Source organism: Salmo salar, chromosome ssa14, assembly GCF_905237065.1.
Source record: "Salmo salar chromosome ssa14, Ssal_v3.1, whole genome shotgun sequence".
NCBI classification, from domain to species: Eukaryota; Metazoa; Chordata; class Actinopteri; order Salmoniformes; family Salmonidae; genus Salmo; species Salmo salar.
In genome coordinates, this window is record NC_059455.1 from 81188926 (window position 1) to 81205973 (window position 17048).

Consider the following 17048-nt stretch of genomic DNA (forward strand, 5'->3'; position numbering starts at 1 on the left):
ACAATTAAAACAATCATTAAGAATCCATCTGTCATCCACCTCCAAGCAGACGACACCATTCTGTATACTTCTGGCCTTTCTTTGGACACTGTTAACTAACCTCGAGTAGAGCTTCAATGCCATACAACACTCCTTCCGTGGCCTGCAACTGCTCTTAAATGCAAGTAAAACTAAATGCATGCTCTTCAACCAATCACTGCCCACACCTGCCCGCCCAACTAGCATCACTACTCTGGACGGTTCTGACTCGGTATTTGTAGTTGTCCACATATTCTGAGGTGTCTGGTTAGACTGTAAACTCTCCTTCGACTCACATTAAGCATCTCCAATCCAAAATTAAATCTAGAATCGGCTTCCTATATCGCAACAAAGCATCCTTCACTCATGCTGCCAAACATGCCCTTGTAAAACTGACCATCCTACCGATACTTGACTTCGGTGATGTCATTTACAAAATAGCCTCCAACACTCTACTCTGCAAATTGGGTGCAGTCTATCACAGTGCCATCCGTTTTGTCACCAAAGCCCCATATACTACCCACCACTGCGACCTGTATGTTCTCGTTGGCTGGCCCTCGCTTCATATTCGTCGCCAAACCCACTGGCTCCAGGTCATCTATAAGTCTTTGCTAGGTAAAGCCCCGCCTTATCTAAGCTCACTGGTCTCCATAGCAGCACCCACCCATAGCACACGCTCCAGCAGGTATATTTCACTGGTCTCCCCCAAAGCCAATTCCTCCTTTGGCTGCCTTTCCTTCCAGTTCTCTGCTGCCAATGACTGGAACGAATTGCAAAAATCACTGAAGCTGGAGACCCATATCTCCCTCACTAACTTTAATCACCAGCTGTCAGAGCAGCTCACAGATCACTGCTCCTGTACATAGTCCATCTGTAAATAGCCCATCCAACTACCTCATCCCCATACTGTATTTATTTTTTTGCTCCTTTAAACCCCAGTATCTCTACTTGCACATTCATCTTCTGCACATCTATCACTCCAGTGTTTAATTGCTAAATTGTAATTATTTCACCACTATGGCCTATTTATTGCCCTACCTCCCTTATCTTGCCTCATTTGCACACACTGTACATAAACTTTTTCTATTGTGTTATTGACTGTATGTCTGTTTATTCCGTGTGTAACTGTTGTTGTTTGTGTCACATTGTTTTGCTTTATCTTGGCCAGGTCGCAGTTGTAAATGAGAACTTGTTCTCAACTGGCCTACCTGGTTAAATAAAAGGTCAAATAAAAAAAAAGATATAAAACAATATATACAGAAGTATAGTACAGCCAGAAGTCACTTTAAGTACCCTATTTTTATGCTTGTACTTACAGCACCATAGGGTTCCATTGCAGAGCTGAATGGACTGGAGACGGTCGCAGGAGACCCGGAACTGTTTCCTGACCTGTAACGTGGACACGTCCCACACCATCACTGTACCCTCCGCACTGCAGGAGTATGCCACCTTTGGGCTGCAACAGGGAATACATGTTCAGGTAAAGATTAATGTTATTAATAACCACAGGGAAAAAAAATCAGCAGGGTCGTGTTTAGTGTGGCACACAGTAGCAAAATGTTTTTTAAAACTGGAAAGAGCATTTCATATTGGACACGTTCAGATAGTCGCTCCCTGCTTCAGTCCGTTGTCCTCCTTTTGGTGCCTAATGTACACTACCCAGGCATAAAGAAAGGATGTTATACTTAAAACTATTTTACTTCGAGCTGGGACTGCTCATTGCCGCCGTTATCATGCGGTCCTAAAAAAAACATCTCTCTATGGATATGATGCCAGTAGTAGCTGTATGTTACTTCACTATATTACATTTCATTTTACAAGGACAGTGTTCATTAATCAACATTACTGTAAATGTGCCAGTTAAAGCCAGCCGGATAGTTTTCAACTGCATGTCATTGTCACCCCTCACCTGTATTTCTCGCTGCATTCCCCTAGGGACAGCCCTGTGACCTCACTGCGGTGGTCTCTCAGCTGCTTGTTACAGGACATGCTGCGGGTGCTGATTATGTAAATCACTGAATCCTGGGTGCCAATCCACACTTGCTGCCGGTCCACTCCCAGCATGCAGTTCTGGACAAAACATTTGCCCATTTCAAACCAGGTGGCCTGCCTATTTCAAACCATGGCACCAAGACATTTCAGACATAAAACACCATTTTAAAACCGTACCATTTCAAAAACATAGAAGCAGGTCCAAGCAGGTCATTTCAGTCATAACATACTGTACCCACCAGGGGTCAGCAGAATCCCTTAGTTATTTTCATCTACACGAACACTAAATATAGCCAAACGGGACCAAGAAGATGACTAAATGTGGTAAGTGAATTACTACTGCTTTTTGATAATTCTATAAATTGTCCTCCTCCCTTCAATTTGCCTACTCCTTTAAAATAGTGGTCCCATCCCCATTCCACATCCACAGCCTTACCACTCGTGAAGTTCCCACTTGGACTTGGTTCTGTTGCATGGACCAGCTGGCTGCATCAAACACCACCACCTTCCCGTCACTCAGGGCACACCACAGTTTGGGGTTCCCATCACCCTCAGAGTCAGACGACACGCCCAGCTGGCCTGAGAATGTGAACAAAAACATTGCTGAATGCAGGAACCCCTGAATCTGCATTTTCTATGCATCTATTGTCCTACAAGCATGGCAGAATATTTCTCACATGCTGAAAAAGTCTATATACTGTAGGTCTGATTCAAATACAGTAAGTAGCTCATGGCTTGACTAGTAGAGATGGTAACTACAGTGCATTTGGAAAGTATTCAAGCCCCTTGACTTTTCACACAATTTGTTACGTTACAGCCTTATTCTAAAATGGATTAAATTGTCCCCCCCCCAACATACATGCAATAGCCCATAATAACAAAGCAAAAACTGTTTTTAGAAAACGTTGCAAAAAAAAGATTCTAATTTACATAAGTATTCAGCCCCCTTACTCAGTACTTTGTTTAAACCCTTTTGGCAGCAATTACAGCTTTGAGTATGTACCTGTATTTGGGGAGTTTCTCCCATTCTTTTCTGCAGATCCTCTTAAGCTCTGTCAGGTTGGATGGGGAGCGTCGTCTCTCCAGAGATGTTCGATCAGGTTCAAGTCCGAGCTCTGGCTGGGCCACTCAATGACATTGAGACTTGTCCCAAAGCCACTCCTGTGTTGTCTTGGCTGTGTGCTTAGGGTAGTTGTCCTGTTGGAAGGTGAACCTTCACCCCAGTCTGAGGTCCTGAGTGCTCTGGAGCAGGTTTACATCAAGGAGCTCTGTACTTTGCTCCATTTCATCTTTCCCTCGATCCTGAGTAGTCTCCCAGTCCCTGCCGCTGACAAACATCCCCACAGCATGATGCTGCCACCACCATGCTTCACCATAGGGATGGTGCCAGTTTTCCTCCAGATATGACGCTTGGCATCCAGGAAAGAGTGTTAGATTTTGGTTTCATCAGACCAGAGAATCTTGTTTCTCATGGTCTGAGAATCTTTAGGTGCCTTTGGGCAAACTCCAAGCGGGCTGTCATGTTCCTTTTACTGAGGAGTGGCTTCCGTCTGGCCACTCTACCATAAAGGCCTGATTGGTGTACTGCCACAGAGATGGGAGAACCTTCCAGAAGGACAACCATCTCCACAGAGAAACTCTGGAGCTCTGTCAGAGTGACCATTGGGTTCTTTTCCACCGATTGCTCAGTTTGGCCGGGGCTGCCAGCTCTAGGAAGAGCTTCTTCCATTTATGAATGATGGAGGCCAATGTGCTCTTGAGGACCTTCAATGCTGCAGAAATGTTTTGGTACACTTCCCCTGATCTGTGCCGACACAATCCTGTCTCAGAGCTCTAAGGACAATTCCTTCAACCCCATGGCTTGGTTTTAGCTCTGACATGCACTGTCAACTGTGGGACTTTATATAGACAGGTGTGTGCCTTTCCAAATCTTGTCCAATCAATTGAATTTACCACAGGTGGACTCCAATCAAGTTGTAGAAATATGTCAAGGTTAATCAATGGAAACAGGATGCACCTGAGCTCAATTTCGAGTCTCTTATCAAAGTGTGAATACTTAAATAAGGAATGTTTTTATTTTTTGCAGAAATTTCTAAAAACTTGTTTTCGCTTTGTCATTATGGGCTATTGTGTGTAGATTGAGGGATTTTAAAAAAATTAAATCAATTTTAGAATAAGGCTGTAACCTAACAAAATGTGAGAAAAGTCAAGGGGTCTGAATACTGACTGCACTGTATACAGTTAAGTAAAAAAATAAATAAAAAATCCCTGATGAAGGCTGAAATGCATTGAATATTCTTTATTTATAATAAATACGTATATTCTAATACATCTCTCACACACACACACACACACACACAACAGAGAAGAAGTGTTAACATTTAGTTACACAATGGCACACATATGGAACTTTTCAGACATCAATCCATATTATGGAATACAACCTAAATCTGTCCAGCTTCAGCCTAGCTGTTCCATTTCCTCTTACGGCCTAACATTTATTTTTCAAATCATAATAGGAAAAAGAAAAGAACTTGATGTGTCACATCCTCCCTTTCTTGGGGAGGAGTGATGAACAGAACAGGAGGGAGGGAAATCTGGACTCTGTCCAAGGGTACATAAGTGACCTACATTTAGTCCCTGAGAGCTGGGACTTCAATGGTGCTCTGTGCTGACGCAGCACTATTACCAGTGCCTAGAGCGGTGCTTCTCAGACCTCTCCACCTAGACCCCCAGAAGTTTCACAACTTTGTTGTAGCCCTGAACTAGCTCCCCTGATTTACCTATTCAAGGGTTTGATGATTAGTTGAATCAGGTGTGCTAGCTCTGGAATTGTTCAAAGACATGGAACAGCTTGGGGGTCTCCGAGAAGAGGTTTGAGAACCACAGGCCTAGAGGGTCATGGCCAGGCCCCGTACCATGGCCACTACCATACCCCCTTCTAACTGGTTACAGATGGACCAATCAGGGGGAAGGCTCAGACAAACACACCACTGTCTGTGAGAGGACCAGGGGAAGGAGTAGGGAGAAGGGACACTGTGTTAAACAAAGAAGCTGCTGTTGGTTCTGTGATGTCACTAGGTTAAGACACAGGCTCCTTTACACCGAGTGCTGGGACTGAAGAGCCTTGCAGACTAGAGCATGTTTCTTATGACGTGCCCAGTCAAAACACGAACCGTACAAATGAGTCAGAAAAACAATGCTGATTCAAACGATTGATGTTAGATGTTCAAGATGTGAAATTAATACAGAAGTCAGAATCAAACATCTCATTGTGTCAGATAGTGTAATACAGGTCTGTGTAATATACAGTTCAAGTTGGAAGTTTACATACACTTAGGTTGGAGTTATTAAAACTTGTTTTTCAATCACTCCACAAATGTCTAGTTACCAAACTATAGTTTTGGCAAGTCGGTTAGGACATCTACTTTGTGCATGAGACAAGTCATTTTCCAACAATTGTTTACTGACAGATTATTTCACTTATAATTCACTGTATCACATTTCCAGTGGGTCAGAAGTTTACATACACCAAGTTGACTGTGCCTTTAAACAGCTTGGAAAATTCCAGAAAATGATGTAATGGCTTTAGAAGCTTCTGATAGGCTAATTGACATCATTTGAGTCAATTGGAGGTGTACCTGTGGATGTATTTCAAGGCCTACCGTCAAACTCCGTGCCTATTTGCTTGACATCATGAGAAAATCAAAAGAAATCAGCCAAGACCTCAGAAAAAGAATTGTAGACCTCCACAAGTCTCGTTCATCCTTGGGCGCAATTTCCAAACGCCTGAAGGTACCACGTTCATCTGTACACACAATAGTACGCAAGTATAAACACCATGGGACCATGCAGCCGTCATACCGCTCAGGAAGGAGACGCGTTCTGTTTCCTAGAGATGAACGTACTTTGGTGCGAAAAGTGCAAATCAATCCCAGAACAACAGCAAAGTACCTTGTGAAGATGCTAGAGGAAACAGGTACAAAAGTATTTATATCAACAGTAAAATGAGTCCTATATCAACATAACCTGTAAGGCCGCTCAGCAAGGAAGAAGCCACTGCTCCAAAACCGCCATAACAAAGCCAGACTACGGCTTGCAACTGCATATGGGGTCAAAGATCGTACTTTTTGGAGAAATGTCCTCTGGTCTGATGAAACAAAAATAGAACTGTTTGGCCATAATGACCATCGTTATGTTTGGAGAAAAAAGTGGAGGCTTGCAAGCTGAAGCACACTATCCCAACAGTGAAGCATCATGTTGTGGGGGTGCTTAGCTGCAGGAGGGACTGGTGCACTTCACAAAATAGATGGCATCACGAGGCAGGAAAATTATGTGGATATATTGAAGCAACATCTCAAGACATCAGTCAGGAAGTTAAAGCTTGGTCGCAAATGGGTCATCCAAATAGACAATGACCCCAAACATACTTCCAAAGTTGTGGTAAGATCGCTTAAGGACAACAAAGTCAAGGTATTGGAAAGGCCATCACAAAGCCCTGACCTCAACTCCTATAGAAAATGTGTGGGCAGAACTGAAAAAGCGTTTGCAAGCAAGGAGGCCTCAAAGCTGACTCAGTTACACCAGCTCTGTCAGGAGGAATGGGCCAAAATGCACCCACCTTATTGTGGGAAGCTTGTGGAAGGCTACCCGAAACTAATGACCCAAGTTAAACAATTTAAAGGCAATGCTACCAAATACTAATCGAGTGTACGTAAACTTCTGAACCACTGGGAATGTGATGAAAGAAATAAAAGCTGAAATAAATCATTCTCTCTACTATTATTCTGACATTTCACATTTTTAAAATAAAGTGGTGATCCTAACTGACCTAAGACAGGGAATTTTTACTAGGAAACTGAGTTTAAATGCATTTGGCCAAGGTGTATGTAAACTTCAGACTTCAACTGTAATAAACATTTGTGGTTTGAGTAGGAGGAACAATCACAGTGATTCTATTGTGACTACTATAGGAGTCTACTATCAGTAACCACTGCATGAAACTAAGGATGAAACTAAGGAACACAACAGGAAGTGGTTGGTGGTGATGCGTTGGGAAAAGCTGTGCCTCATTAATTGTTTAAGAGGCAGTAAAATAAAATAAAAACGCCTCTGGCCCCTTCTGCCAAGCCTCCTCCTGTAACCTGACACTGTCACCGTCACCGGCCAAGCAGCAGTAGGGAGTGTGACAGACCTGGGTTCAAACACCATTTAAAATAAAATACTTTAGCTGTGCTTGATTGAGCTTGCCTATTGTAATGGAACCAATTGAATAGTCACAAAAGTGCAAACCCCACCCACCTGGCAATCAAGGCAGATTAAAACAAACAAAGTAGTTGAACGATTATTAAATAGTATTTAAAACCAGGTCTTGGAGTGTGACATAGTTACCAGGACACAGACAACATGACTCAGGTGTTGTTGTCATGCAATACCTCGACTACAGAACACAGATTTGAGGTGTACTACCATGACCTGAGGAGTACTGTGTGAGGGTACGTGGTATGTCCTAGACTGGAGGAGAGTTTAGGTTGAAGTGAGGAGTACTGTGTGAGGGTACGTGGTATGTCCTAGACTGGAGGAGAGTTTAGGTTGAAGTGAGGAGTACTGTGTGAGGGTACGTGGTATGTCCTAGACTGGAGGAGAGTTTAGGTTGAATGGGAAATACCAGCAGCACCTACTTGATTTACTGAGCATCCTGTAGGGCGTTTGTAGTACTGGGAAATCATTCTACAGATATGTAGTGTTACCAGTTTGTTGAACAGGAACGGTATGGTGTCTGATGTCATGACTGACAGAGTGCCTGAGAGATTACCTGGGGTGTAGAGCAGAACATCCACCGCCTGGGGGCTAGTCAGGTCCAGAGAAGGGTTGATCTTGTGTTTCAGGGTCTCTGACGTGGTTTTAGGGACCATCAGCGGGACTGCTCAGGATGGAGAGAAAGCTCAGAGGTCAAAGTTTGAAATGAATAAAAAAAATCTCCTGAGAAACCAGACTCATGAACATGTGCTTTCTGTAAAGCTATTTATTTCAAATGATCTAAAATGTTTGGGGATTTTTTGGTATGATCTGATGTTTTTCCAGTGTCTTTTTGTCCCTGTGAAAATATCAACTTCGGGAGAGACAAGCTGCTTAAACCTAATTCATAGTTCCACAAATATCTCAGTTGCCATACCTTCCAGTTTCATTCTGTCAAAGTGTGCCAGCTTGGTTGCAGCAAAAATGGCCTTTTGTGACTGCAGACAGCCAACCACTGCATCCATCAACAGGGCGTTGGTCAGAGCCTGCTGCATATATTGGGGGTCCTGAGAGAGCGAGGTAGAGGGAGAGAGTAGGAGAGGAAGAGTGAGAGAGACAGAAAAAGAGAAACACAGATTTGAGATTCTCTTCATATGTATATGAATTATGATGAACGTCACACATTCTATGCATACTCCAGATGTACAAGAGTCTGTTTCCCATGACATCATGCTGACGGAAACATGAAAGAAAAGGAGGAATAGAAAGCAAAATATCTCTAGGGCCAGTAGTTTGTAACCAGACTAACTGGCTCTTACGGTAACTCCATGGCATCTGAACCATGCGTTGGGGGAGGCTAGCCTGGTGCCAGATCTGTTGGTGCGGTCTTACCAACTCCTTGTCTAATGTAGTTATTGTCATGCCACGACAGCACAAACAGATCCGGAGCTAGGCTAGCTGGAGGCAGCAGGGGATGAGGCCTTAATTAAAGAGAAAGACGGAACTTAACCCTGGGAAATGCGGTCTTTCCAGTGATAACAGAGAAGACGACAATACATGAAGAGAGATGGGCCGGGGGCCAGAAGCGGCCACGTTGTTTCATGCAGTTTAATAGTGGAAACTGAAGGCTGGAGAGTAGTGCAGACTTTGGACTGGCTGAACAATAGAGCCAAGCCCATATGAAACTCCATAGCTCCCCCTCTTACATGGAATGTCAACCACACCCACTGAGCTAGAGTCCAATCTACCAGAGAGGTTTTAGTGCTAACGTTGGCCATCTGTGCTGCTAAAGAAAAACTCCCTTTATAGTGTAGCTACATACTGGCCATACATAGTCGTATGCAGAGCGGGATAGCGAGAGAGAGAGAAGCTATGTCCCAATTCTCTCTCCTTCCACCCCAAGGGTGTCCTTGTTCACTTCCATTTACTGATTTGAAAGGAAATGTCTAGTACAGTATAAGACGTATGGTGAAATAAGGCCCATGCCTGCACCAACCCAATTCCTAGAATTGTGGGAAGTAGTGAACGAGTGCACAATTCAGGAAAAAAAATGTATATAAATTGACACGCACCCAGAGACCCAGTCACATTTTGACATACTACCTTGTGGTCGTCGGCCATCTTCCTTCCAGCCCACATCTCCTTGACCATGAGGTGCCAGAGGTCAACCTCTGACTTCAGGTTGACCTCAAACGTCTCCTTCCTCAGGGTGGTCTTGATCTTCAGAGACGGGATCCTCAGCAGTAGGAAGGGAGCAGAGGAGATTTTCACCTCCTGAGGTACAAAAGCCGACCGGTTATTCACTAGCCTGGTTATTCACCTAACACCATCTTTGACATTCATATTTGTAATATCATATTTGGTAATACTTTGTATGATGGTACACATGTATAAAGCCTTACGACATACTAACAGTGCACTGTAACACTTGCTATAAGCAATCATAACATGGATAGAGCCAGGAAAATGTCCTGTTTCTCAATGATATGACAGTACATGAAATAGTGTTTTAAAAAACAGATCTAGTTGTCTACATTAGCTGCATTGAGGAGCATAGATTACATCTATAAGCACATCAAACACATTCATTTTATTGTATAGCTTAATGCAGGGATGGGCAACTTTGATGGGGGTGGGGGCCACAAAACATCTGAACTGCGTACCCATGCATACACCATGTTTTACAGCTCATTTCCTACAATTCTACACATTTTGCCAGAGAGAAGTGTTTGCCGTTTTTAATATGATATCTGAGAGCGACTGACTAACAAAATCAATGGGGCCACCCCAGCCAGTAATTCAACCATGATTACTAAGTTTAGCTAGCTGGCCGCTACCAATGTAAAAAACGTTAGCTGACGTGGCTAATTGAATGACTAGCAGTCATTGACAAGAGAAAAACTGGTGATGTACAACCAAATTTCTAAATGCACCTTGTGTATTCTACTATTTCAACAGTAAGCTGAGACCCCGACGGAGTCAATAAAATATATGTTTTCATTATGGAGCCGAGAGCCTTAAATGTATTCACATACTGTAGTAATTTCTACACAAATATATAGTATCATAAATAATATACAGTCTATGACATAAAGTGTAGTAGTAACGTAGATCAATTAGGTCCTAACACACCTCAATGTCTCTGAACTTGGTGACCTCCATGTACCCGGGTCGTCCTTCGGTCAGCAGGAACAGCCGTCTCTGTGTCATGGCGATCTTGCCCACGCCGTGGCTGGTCTTGACCGAAGAGGACAGCTTGAAGACACACTCATTAGCCTCCAGGTGCTCCAGGGCCGAGGCCGGCAGGGCCACTTCCTGAGCCTCGGCCTCCGTCTCCTTCCAGAAGGTGTAGAACACGCGGAAAATCTCCGGGTCCACCTGTTTCTGCTGGCCTGCAGGGGACAGTCTAGAGTTAGGGGTTTGCAACCATAGGAGCAGTTTACATTCACTGTAAACTGGGTGGGATTCAACTAGGTTTCCCATTCAAAACAATAATCAATGAGCTAGAATGGACAGGTGATAAGCTAGCAGGGTTGGGGAAGGAGTTATATTAGGAACCACATTAAACAGCCTTTTTTTGATTGGCTGGTGGAGCAAGTTCATGGTGTGTGGGTGTACTGGAGCAAGAGATTCACACAAAGCTCACTGGACGTTAGGGCCGGGACGATACCAGTATAACAATCATTTTTCCATGGCAAAATTGAAAACACGAGCAGACTAAACTCTTTAAAAACCTGCTATATGTAAAATAGTGTTCTATAGCTTGGAAAATAAATACATGAGACTCTGGATGACAACATAACGATGTTTGTTTGTTTCAAACATTAGATCTGTTTTCCTAAAGATGTTAAATCTGCTTCATGATTTGTTTCGATACTGATATCGTCCCTGGCCCTACTGGACGTGCACAGTATGACTCCTATGTAAAGTGAAATGTGAGGCACTTTAACACACTTCCATGAGGCTACTCACAGTCCAATGGACCATTTTAAGATAAGAGTCCTGTAACAGTCAATTGAACACAGAGGAGGAATGCTATTCGTCCTTCAAAACATAGAAGGAAAATATTAACTAGTCAGCCATGAATGCTATGTGAGGAGGTGTTTGAAGCGATACTAATGTTAAAAGCAAACACTTCTCAGATTTAAGACCTGAAGGGATAGTTGATTAAGTAGAACACACAGGCCAAAGCAACACACACACACACACACAAAGGTAGGAGTTGGGCACAGCACACTCTGCAAGCAGGCAGGGCATAATGCTATGCTTACCCTCCAGATTGGAATCAAGGTAAAAGATAGACTGGGAAGAAGCCTTCACCGCAGAACCACCACCATGCCAACCCAAGCTGCTCTTACAACATTCTGATCAGGTAAAGGATAAGAAATGAAGCAGATTCAATAGTCAGATGAATTAGCATGGCATTCACTCTACATGTAGTAAGGTATTAACACATCGATCACAGGGACTGGACTGATTACGGAGTATAGGCCAAGTATTATCAATTGGATTACGTTCATGATGAGTCCCATACAACAAGGGGCTACTGCAAAACTAACATAGAAGAAAACCTCCACCAAGAACGACAACCCTCTCTCATTATTTCCCTCTTTCTAAGCTTGGAGTCTGTATGACTTCCTTACCCACAGTGAGAGCCTCAAACAGCCGGTGAATGGTCCCCTGGTCTTTGACAATCCCAGACTCCTGCACGCGCCTCACAAAGTCCTCCAACTGCATGTGCTTTTTGGGGAGTTGGAACCGCTTGACACCTTGGTCGACATGGCGCGCCCGCTCCCTCTCATGGTCCCTCTTCACTCGACTAATCAGCCGTTTGATTTCGGGTCGGCGGTCAGCCAGTGCCTGTTCGCCCTCCTGTAGAGAGTCCACCAGCGCGTTGACCAGCTCGCCAGGGAAGATGTCTGTGTCTGTCTTGTAGAGGTTCTGGAAGTCTTCTAGAGCGTCCAGGCGTTTACCGGCCACGGTGTTGACGAAGCCCCTGAGGTAGTGATAGCGGGCCAGGAGAGAGGAGTCCTCGGAGGCCGCCCCGCTGATGGCCTTGCCCAGGAGGGTGATCATCTCCTGGTAGTAATTCTGGACGTAGTGGTAGGCCAGCGGAGGGGGGAACTCAGGAAGCTTGAACAATCTCACTGGCCTCTGGGGAGACTTCATACCTATGGGGTTCCATCAGAAATTCTTAGATAATCCATTCATACAGAGGAACCTTTAAAAGGGTCAATCAGCAATTGGAACAATAACAAAGCATTGTCCCGACCACAGCTTCGGTAAAAAGCTGAGTGATAGGGCTGGAGAAATGTTTGATCACTCTCAAGTTCATGGACAGAGCTATGATTGCAAGGATCGACCATCCACGGTATCCAAATTATACTTTTAACCATGTTGAGGCTATAGAGTGCTTGTTTACATTTCATTTGTTTACAAACATTGGAGTAAAACAAGATGGTATTTTGGGTTCTGATGGGGTACAACAGTTAAACCAATCTCATGAGGGATTTCTAAGTTCTATCAGGGGTGTTGAATCCAGTCAGTGGTTTGAGTAAACCATTTCACCACATCAAAACTGTGTAGAATGATAATGGTTTCTTGACAGTCCAGAAGGCTAATAAATCACTAGACCGTCAGGGAGCATTGCAAACTATTTTTATAATATATAATACATTTCCAGTGCGGCCCTCCGGACCTCGTTGAAGAACGATTGCGGCCCACGGGGCAAAATGAGTGACAAACACACACACAGCCCCTTCCCGAGTTAAATTCTTCGCCTGTCGATGGTAGTAGCAGAGAGGATGAGGCAAAACGGGAGGCTTTACTCCACAAAAATATGCCCACGAAGTGCAGAATTCTGGTGTGGAGGTCAATGATTGTAGAATTTGACAACAAAAAATAAATGCAATTGCTAATTTGCTACTTGAGGCTTATCTGATCAAATACAAGTCCCGCATTGGTTAGGTTGTTACAAATACACTGATATGAAGTTGACGCACATGACATTTCGCCAACTTTGGAAAACATATCGAAGTTGTGCCTGTTGTCAGAGATAGAGGACTCATGTATATAACCCGTTTTAGCATTAAGGGCTTCCACCATTCCACCAAGTAGTCAACTGGGTGGGGATTCCTAGAAGTTGGGAGAAATCATCTAATTAATAAAATTGACAACTCTAAAATGCCCATGCTATCACAGACGCTACAATGGCACCGATACAAAGATGAGTCCTCTGTCCACCTCAACCTACCGCTGTCCACCTCAACCTACCGCTGTCCACCTCAACCTACCGCTGTCCACCTCAACCTACCGCTGTCCACCTCAACCTACCGCTGTCCACCTCAACCTACCGCTGTCCACCTCAACCTACCGCTGTCCACCTCAACCTACCGCTGTCCACCTGTATGTTCTTGAAGGAGGTCTGCCTGAGGGGCCCCACCAGAGACCCCCCACTCTCCCCCAGGTTGGGCAGGCTGGCCCCCAGCCTCTTGCTGAGCCGGCTCTCTGGGCTGGTGTATTTACGGGCCAACTCCTGCATGGTGGGCCGCCGCGGAGACTCTGTCATGGACCTCAGCCTGGGGAAGAGGCCAGAGGTGGAGGGTGAAGTTGCCTCTAGATGCTGATCTTGGGTCAGTTTAGCATTTCCCAACTAATGGTTAAGGTTAGGGTTGGGGGAGGGGAAGCTGATCCTAGATCTGTACCTAGGGGAAATGTCACCGGAGCGAGGACAGACGTCAGGGGAAAGGCTGTGCTTATACCGGGAAGGACTTGGGATGTGCGTTTGAAGATACAGTACTGCAGTGTTTCCCAATCCTGGTCCTGGGGACCCAATGGGGTGCACATTTTTGTTTTTGCCATATCACTAACACACCTGATTCTAAAGGGTGATGAAAAGTTGAATCAAGTGTGTTAGTGCTAGGATATTTTTTTTTTTTTTAACCAAATTGAAATCTAATTCCATTTGCAAGGTCAAAAACTCTTACTAGTTTAAAGGTAAATATTTATGCTAAACTCATCTTCCCTCTCACCTGTAAGCTTCTGTCCGAGTACTCAGCTCCATACGTGTGAACCCGTCCATCTTCCTGTTTAGACGATCCTTTAGGAATGAGTGGAAGATGTGTGTGTCCAACACCTGCAAAGAAGACAAAATTGGATCACATTCTGGACAGAAAACATTGCCCCAAATATTGTAAGTTAGAAGTCAAACAGAGATTGACGTCTCACTGAACTGACAGACCAGGATTTGTATCATACCTTCTTGTAAAATGGCTGGTCTGCTGGCTCTCTAGACCTAAGGAACTCCTCACTGTTGAAGACTCTGTGCTCATAGTTGAGGTGATCGTGGACTTCTCTGTCGTGGTGGTTGGGGTGTGGAGTATGGGGGGGGTAATAATCACTAGATTAGCTTACCTGTCCTGATATTTTACAGGATATTGCTGTGATTTTGCACAGGGAATTGCAATTGTATTAGTTGTAATAAAGCAAGATTTAATAGGATAAGTAACAGTGTTAGAATGTCACTATTTTCTAAATAGTTAATTTGATAATCAAAAGGCTTTGCTTGTGAGAGAAATAGGCATCTTTGGTCCAACCCAAAATGTATGACTAGATATGCTCAATGTGAGTCTCAATTATCAAAGTAATATAATTGAAGCATGTCAATTAGGTTACAATAGTAACAATTATGTAATAATATAATATTTTAAGTCATAGTAAACGACAGTGAACAACAGTATAGATTTGATGCCTTTTGTCTCTTGCCAGGCAGTCATTGTAAATAAGAATTTCTTCTTAATTGACCTGCCCGGTAAAATAAAGGTCAAATACAATTTCATAAATGATGCTGACCTGAAGATGTTGACGATGAGTTCCAGAGTGATGTTCAGGATGTGTGTGTTGAGTTTCCTCTGCCACTGCTTCCTCTGGGCCCTCCTCTCGTTCACCTCTGTACTGGCCCCCAGGTGACACACCTCCAGGTCATAGTGCACCTGGAGACCCTCCACCCTGCACACACACACCCAGACACACCCACACTTAATGGGGAGGGGTAACAAAACATTTTCTATTCCAATGCTCGACTTGGTGAAATATTCTGAAAACATGTGGCACGCTTATCTGCATAGCATCCCTTCCCTTATTCATTACAATACACATTGTAATAAACTCATCAAAAAAAGAAACATCCCTTTTTCTGGACCCTGTCTTTCAAAGATAATTTGTAAAAATCCAAATAACTCCACAGATCTTCAATGTAAAGGGTTTAAACACTGTTTCCCCATGCTTGTTCAATGAACCATAAACAATTAACATGCACCTGTGGAACGGTTGTTAACCTGTTAGGGCTAGGGGGCAGCATTTGCACGTCTGGATAATTTTTTTTTTACCCGATTTAATCTGGTTACTAATCCTACCCAGTAACTAGAATATGCTTATACTTATTATATATGGATAGAAAACACTAAAGTTTCTAAAACTGTTTGAATGGTGTCTGTGAGTATAACAGAACTCATTTGGCAGGCAAAACCCTGAGACATTTTCTGACAGGAAGTGGATACCTGATGTGTTGTATTACCTTTAAACCTATCCCATTGAAAAGCACAGGGGCTGAGGAATATTTTGGCACTTCCTATTGCTTCCACTAGATGTCACCAGCCTTTACAAAGTGTTTTGAGTCTTCTGGAGGGAGATCTGACCGAACAAGAGCCATGGAACGATGATGTCCCATTAGACACCTGGCGCGCGAGTTCATGTTGGGTACCCTCGTTCCAATACGTTATAAAAGAGTATGCATTCGTCCACCTTGAATATTATTCATGTTCTGGTTAAAAAAGGCCCTAATGATTTATGCTATACAACGTTTGACATGTTTGAACGAACGTAAATATTTTTTTTCCCCTCGTTCATGACGAAAGTCCGGCTGGCTTAGATCATGTGCTAACAAGACGGAGATTTTTGGACATAAATGATGCTTTTTTGAACAAAACTACATTCGTTATGGACCTGTGATACCTGGAAGTGACATCTGATGAAGAGAATCAAAGGTAATGGATTATTTACATAGTATTTTCGATTTTAGATCTCCCCAACATGACGTCTAGTCTGTATCGCAACGCGTATTTTTCTGGGCACAGTGCTCAGATTATTGCAAAGTGTGATTTCCCAGTAAGGTTATTTTTAAATCTGGCAAGTTGATTGCGTTCAAGAGATGTAAATCTATAATTCTTTAAATGACAATATAATATTTTACCAATGTTTTCTAATTTTAATTATTTAATTTGTGACGCTGACTTGACTGCCGGTTATTGGAGGGAAACGATTTCCTCAACATCAATGCCATAGTAAAACGCTGTTTTTGGATATAAATATGAACTTGATAGAACTAAAAATGCATGCATTGTCTAACATAATGTCCTAGGAGTGTCATCTGATGGAGATTGTAAAAGGTTAGTGCATCATTTTAGCTGGTTTTATGGTTTTGGTGACCCTGTCTTTGACTTGACAAAACATTACACACAACTCTTGTAAATGTACTGTCCTAACATACTCTAAATTTATGCTTTCGCCGTAAAACCTTTTTGAAATCGTAAAACGTGGTTAGATTAAGGAGATGTTTATCTTTCAAAGGGTGTAAAATAGTTGTATGTTTGAAAAATTTGAATTTTGACATTTATTTGGATTCAAATTTGCCGCTCTTGAAATGCACCTGCTGTTGATGGAGTGCACCACGGGTGGCACGCTAGCGTCCCACCTAGCCCATAGAGGTTAAGACATTAACAGCCTACAGACGGTAGGCAATT

General features: G+C 43.3%; 1 protein-coding gene across 1 annotated transcript in view; it reads right to left on the reverse strand.

The window, feature by feature from the left end:
- Positions 1–1927: 1927 nt before the first annotated feature.
- Positions 1928–17048, reverse strand: part of LOC123726821 (DENN domain-containing protein 3) — a 33050-nt gene continuing 17929 nt past the window's right edge. The window contains exons 12-23 of the mRNA XM_045694871.1: positions 15100–15255; positions 14506–14602; positions 14280–14383; positions 13642–13826; positions 11892–12419; positions 11520–11612; positions 10381–10640; positions 9352–9522; positions 8186–8315; positions 7826–7933; positions 2447–2589; positions 1928–2128 (exon numbers count right to left, since the gene is read on the reverse strand). Of these exons, the coding sequence (XP_045550827.1) occupies positions 2111–2128; positions 2447–2589; positions 7826–7933; positions 8186–8315; positions 9352–9522; positions 10381–10640; positions 11520–11612; positions 11892–12419; positions 13642–13826; positions 14280–14383; positions 14506–14602; positions 15100–15255 (1993 nt within the window). The 3' untranslated portion in view covers positions 1928–2110. The remainder of the gene's footprint in view (positions 2129–2446; positions 2590–7825; positions 7934–8185; positions 8316–9351; positions 9523–10380; positions 10641–11519; positions 11613–11891; positions 12420–13641; positions 13827–14279; positions 14384–14505; positions 14603–15099; positions 15256–17048) is intronic.